The following is a 5,974-nucleotide window of genomic DNA, read 5'->3' as shown; positions in this document are numbered from 1 at the left end:
GATCGTGCACAGATGTGTGTGCCTGTGTGTGGATGCACACGTATGATTGTGCACAGATGCGTGTGCCTGTGTGTGGATGCACACGTATGATTGTGCACAGATGCATGTGCCTGTGTGTGGATGCACAAGTATGATCGTGCACAGATGTGTGTGCCTGTGTGTGGATGCACACGTATGATCGTGCACAGATGTGTGTGCCTGTGTGTGCCCCTGTATCCAGATGCACACACGTGAACAAGCACAGATGTATGTACCCGTGTGTGGATGCACACGTATGAACATGCACCGATGTGTGTCTGTGTCTCACTCTGTGTGTGTGCACGCCTGGGTGTGCATGGATGCTCGTGTCCCTGTGCAGACGTGCACACGCACACGTGTTTGCATGTGCATGGGTGTTTGTGTGCGTGTGCAGGCACGTGCCCTCCGGCTGTGTGCATGTGTGCACGTCTGCAACTGCGCATGCACGTATGTGTATGTATGTGCCATTGTGCGTGGGGGGCAGTGCCATCCTGCCCTGGACCCCCTGTATCCAGCAGGTCTGCGTCCCCCTGGTCCCCCCCACGAGCCACGCAAAGGTGCAGGTGCCAAGGACAGCGGGGAGCTGCGAGCCCCACTGCAGCCGGTGCTGCCAGAGGGGCTGGGAAATGCCGGCTGGGTGGATGTCACAGCACCCCATCCATCCCTGGCTGATGTAGCTCTGACCCAGCCTGGACATTTCCCTGCAAGCTGGGATCCCAGCTGCCCTTGGAAAGCCCTGGCTGGTGTCGGTGATTTTTCGGTGCTGGGGGAGCGGCGGGTGCAGCCTGGCAGGGGATGCCCCATGGTGCAGCTCCTTCCTCCCTGTGTTTCCAGCCCCACAGCCCGTCCAGCTGCTCCCACACTGGGCTGGGGAGTCGCTTGGGGTTTTCTTGAGGCTGCGTGGGGCAGGCAGAGCCGCTGCTCTTTGACCACGAACCCGCTGTCCCCGCAGCCACCCAGGACACGCCTGGCGCTGGCTCTCCTCTCTCCTGGCAGTGCCAGCACTGAAAAGCCTGCATACTTCCCAGGATTTCCCATGCCCATGAGATGCCTGCGTGTGTTATTTGCTCGGGATCAGAGTCCCACAGTCCCCTCGGTCCCCTCGGTCCCTGTGTCCCCCAGTGCTGATGGCTGTCCTCTCTGCCGGCCACAGGTGACCAGGATGCTGCACCATGGGACGCGCTGGAGGTCTATGTGCAAGGGGCTCGTCCTGGGGACCCTCCTGACCAGCTTCATGCTGCTGCTCTACTCCTACGCCGTCCCCCCGCTGCAAGTCAGCGTGACAGAGTAAGTGTGGGGTCCCCACGTGTCCCCCCTGGGCAGCTTGGCCACCCTGGGCTGCACCGGGTACCCCAACCAGGGATGGCCCCGGGGTTTTCCAGGTGCTGGTGACTTCACACCGTGATGTCCCCTTCCCACAGCCTTCTGCTGGGGACTGCTCCCTGTCCCATGGGTGGGGGGCAGGTGAACCCCAACTCCCCGGGGTGCTGGGGACACTCACCTGGGGGGACCTGCTGCAGAACAGCAGCCAGCACTCAGCTCCTGGGCGGTGGGGAGATTGGGGAGGTGCAGGAGACCCCCTGCCCACGCAGCTTCATGTCCCCTGGGCGATGGGAAAGCATCATGGGGATGTTCCCTGGCACCAGGCGCAGCGGGCAGAGCCGGGGCGGTTATTCAGGTGCTCATTATCGAGAGCTTGTCCTTCATGAGCAACCAGATCACTGCCACGTGGGAACTCTCACCTGCAGAGATGGGCACGAGGAGGTTCAAAGTTCTCTGCTGCCTGTCACGGCAAAAGCTGGTGGCTCAGCTCCTGGCCATCCCTCCTGACGTTAAATTTATCTCAAAGCTTATAAACGAGATCTGCCCGTGGGCGTTCCATAAGCTACGAGCCAGCCTGCGCTGCCGGGTGGGAGTGTTATCAAGGAGCAGCTTTGCAGCTTCGTTAACGTGGCCAAAGTCACTCGACACCATGGCTTCTGTTCTCTGCTTTGAGCATCTCTGGTAACACACAAGCTGTTCTCGGTGCTCCCCATGGGCCTACGAGCTGAATTATTTCCCTTTTTGCTCGGGTGCTGGATCCTTCACAACTCCTCCAAGGGGCTGAGAGCTTCCAGGCATCGCAAGAAAGTTATTGGCTCCTGCGCGTGGAGTTACGGCCACGGAGAGCTCATCTCGATGTGTGTCCCACCATCACCTGCACCAGGGCCACCACTGTGGCCATGGCCATGGGGAGGGATGGGGACCCCCCGCTCAGGCTGCACCGATGCTGGTGGAGCTGGCCACCGTGAAGACCCCCGTACTGAGATGTCCTTGGTGCCTGGGGTTGTCCAGAGGGTGAAGGAGATTGGTTTGCTGGCCCTACGGGCACCTGATGTTGGGGGGGGTGCTGAGGGCAGTGGGCTCTGCCCCCCTTGCCAAGGGGCTCCTGCTGGGTGGGGGCCCTGGTCCCATGGAGGACACGGCTGAGGGCCAAGGGTGCTCTGCCCAACGCTGGGCTCCTGTGTGCTAGGGAATCCGGAGGGTGCTGGGGGTGAGCACTCATCCCCCAAGCTGAGCACCCATTCCTGGGTTGAGCACCTGTCCCCAGGTTCAGCACCCATCCCCAGGTCCAGCACCCATCCCCAGGCTCTGGGCTCCTGTGTGCTAGGGAATCCGGAGGGTGCTGGGGGTGAGCACTCATCCCCCAAGCTGAGCACCCATTCCTGGGTTGAGCACCTGTCCCCAGGTTCAGCACCCATCCCCAGGTCCAGCACCCGTTCCCAGATCCAGCACCCATCCCCAGGTCCAGCACCCATCCCCAGGTTCAGCACCCATCCCCAGATCCAGCACCCATCCCCAGGTCCAGCACCCATCCCCAGGTTCATCACCCATCCCCAGATGCAGCACCCATCCCCAGATCCAGCACCCATCCCCAGGTCCAGCACCCATCCCCAGGTTCATCACCCATCCCCAGATCCAGCACCCATCCCCAGGTCCAGCACCCGTCCCCTGGGTGAGCACCCATCCCCAAGTCCAGCTCGTCCAGTAGAGAAAACGGCCGAGCCTTCGTGGTGGCTGGGCCACGGTGACCGAGCTTCCCTCACCGTGGCGTCCTGTCTCTTCTTCCCCCCTAGGATCCCTGTACCCTCCTCCTGCTCCTCATACCCGGCCCCCGGCAGGGTGCCGGCAGCAGCCAATGGCACGGGCAGCCCTTCGGGCCAGAGCTGCGTGCCCAAGCTGAACGTCATGTTCATGAAGACGCACAAGACGGCCAGCAGCACCATCCTCAACATCCTCTTCCGCTTCGGGGAGAAGCATCACTTGAAATTCGCCTTCCCCAACGGCCGCAATGACTTCTACTACCCCTCCTACTTTGAGCGCAGCCAGGTCCAGCACTACCGGCCGGGCGCGTGCTTCAACATCATCTGCAACCACATGCGCTTCCACTATGAGGAGGTGCGCAAGCTCCTGCCGGCCGACGCCACCTTCGTGACGGTGCTGCGGGACCCTGCCTACCTCTTTGAGTCCTCTTTCCACTACTTTGGGCGTGTCATCCCCCTCACCTGGAAGCTGACAGGGGAGGACAAGCTGGCGGAGTTCCTCCGGGACCCCTGGCACTACTATGACCCCAACGGGTTCAACGCTCACTACCTCCAAAACCTCCTCTTCTTTGACTTGGGCTACGACAACAACCTGAACGCCAACAGCCCGCTGGTGGAGGAGCACATCCAGGAGATAGATCGTCGTTTCCACCTCGTTATGTTGCTCGAGTACTTTGACGAGTCCCTGGTGCTGCTGAAGGACCTGCTGTGCTGGCAGCTGGAGGACGTCCTCTACTTCAAGCTCAACGCCCGGAAGGGCTCCACCGTCTCCCGGCTGACACCTGAGCTCTACGAGAAGGCCACCTCCTGGAACCTCATCGACGCCAAGCTCTACCGCTATTTTAATGCCACCTTCTGGCGTAAAGTGGAGGCCTACGGGAGTCCCTGGTGCTGCTGAAGGACCTGCTGTGCTGGCAGCTGGAGGACGTCCTCTACTTCAAGCTCAACGCCCGGAAGGGCTCCACCGTCTCCCGGCTGACACCTGAGCTCTACGAGAAGGCCACCTCCTGGAACCTCATCGACGCCAAGCTCTACCGCTATTTTAATGCCACCTTCTGGCGTAAAGTGGAGGCCTACGGGAGGGAGCGGATGGCCAAGGATGTGGCTGAGCTGCAGCGGGAGAACGAGAAGATGAGGAGTATCTGCATCGATGGGGGACGCGCCGTGGATGCCAGCGCCATTCAAGAGTCCTCCATGCAACCCTGGCAGCCGCTGGGGGAAAAGTCCATCCTGGGCTACAACTTGAAGAAGAAGATCAACAAGAAGCACCAGAAGCTGTGCCGCAAGATGCTGACGCCCGAAATCCAGTACCTGACCGACCTGGGAGTCAACCTCTGGATCACCAAGCTGTGGAGCCGCGTGCGGGACTTCCTGAAGTGGTAGGGGATGGCGGGCACCCCGCTCTCCCCCGGGAAGAACCAGGTGCTTTCCTTTTCTTACTCATGGTGTCTTTTGGTTGGACACGAGCAGAATTGGCTGGAGGCTCCGGCACTTGGGAAGGCCGGGTGGACTCTCCATCACCGTCCTGCAGAGACCTTGGGCAGGAGCCTGCAGGGGGGCTGCTGTCACCCCCCGGCAGGGAGAGCAGAGCCTCTGCCTCCACCCCTGCCTGCGAGGAGTCAAGGATTGGAGGTTTGGGGGTGGTTTTTTCCAGCAGGATCCACTTCTTCCTTCCCCACAGAACGGCTAGAGGAGGTGTTCGTGAAGGATGTGGACTCGTCACAGCGGGAGCAGGACATCCATCACCATGGCGCCGGAGGGACACTGTGGGTCGGGCAGTGAGGCAGGGGTGTGCCCGATCAGCAGCACCAGGGGGTCCTCCTGGCCCAGGGTGGGCGCAGCACGTTCTCAGCCCACCCATGGGTGCGGGTCCACGGCAGGCCGTGACCCCCAGCCAGCCAAAGGATGCGGTGATGTCTGCACTGGGGTTTGGAGGACGGAACACCCACCAGTGGGCTTGTGGTCCCCACAGGCAAAGGGTGTCAGTGCAGCAGGTCCCCTCCTGGCCCCACATCATCCCAGTTAGAGGGTCCCGTGGCCCCAGTCCCTACAGGGGACATTCTGGGAGGCCCACGGGGTCTGGTGAGAACTGGGGAGGAGATGGGGAAGGGGCTCCAGTGGCCACTGTCCCAGTGATGCCATCCCCTGGGCAGGGGGGGATATTGAGGACAGTGTCTGTCCCCTCCCTGTGGTGGGGACAAACCTCAGGTGTCCCGTCGGGCTAGATGACACCGGCAATGCCGTGTCCTGCCGAGAGAGAGTGCCCCTGGCGGGGCACGGAGGTGGCACCCGCAGCTGAGCTTCCCCGGCAGCAAAGGGACCTCTGCCAGCCCCCCAGCCCCCGTTCTGCTCCCTTTGTACAGACGAGACATAAAAAAAGCAATTCTACTTTTGTAAGATAATCGTGGTTTTGGCAGTTTTTAACAGAAGGCTGGTCCAGCCGGCCCCCAGCCACCTCCTTCTTCTCCAGGGGTGGGGTTGGGGTGACACCTTCCTACCCTGACCCCCAGCGCAAGGCCGTGCAGTCGCAGAGGATGCTCCACTGGTCCCCACTCCTCCTGGGGACACAATCCTGCTGGCTCGGCCGCCCCTGGGGGTCCCGGCTCAGGTCTCCCCATCAGCCGTGGGGTAGGGAGCCCCATGTCCCCTGGGCAGTGCTGAGGAACCAGCAAGAATGCCTGGCTCTGTCCCTTGTCCCTGCGGAGCCACCAGCACTGCCATGGGATCCCCACGGTGCGCAGGTGCCACCAGGAGGGTTGGCTGGTTTTGCAGGGACACCAGACCCATGGGACAGCCATCACAGGAGACAGGACTCACTCGTGCCGCCAAGTCCTGGCTCCACCGGTGCTGGATGCACCCCGTCTTCAAGGGTG

The 5,974-nt window shown here is 61.8% G+C and overlaps 1 protein-coding gene across 1 annotated transcript; it reads left to right on the top strand.

Annotated features, from left to right (window-relative positions):
- Positions 1-1,180: 1,180 nt before the first annotated feature.
- Positions 1,181-4,484, top strand: GAL3ST1 (galactose-3-O-sulfotransferase 1). Its single transcript, XM_010082551.1, has 3 exons — positions 1,181-1,305; positions 3,135-3,900; positions 4,101-4,484. The coding sequence occupies exons 1-3, from the start codon at positions 1,181-1,183 to the stop codon at positions 4,482-4,484; spliced, it is 1,275 nt and encodes a 424-aa protein (XP_010080853.1).
- Positions 4,485-5,974: the final 1,490 nt, after the last annotated feature.

Source organism: Pterocles gutturalis, unplaced genomic scaffold (genome assembly GCF_000699245.1).
Source record: "Pterocles gutturalis isolate BGI_N339 unplaced genomic scaffold, ASM69924v1 scaffold26221, whole genome shotgun sequence".
Classification (NCBI taxonomy): domain Eukaryota; kingdom Metazoa; phylum Chordata; class Aves; order Pterocliformes; family Pteroclidae; genus Pterocles; species Pterocles gutturalis.
Note: the sequence above shows the minus strand (reverse complement) of the source record. Positions and strands in the feature narration are given on the sequence as shown.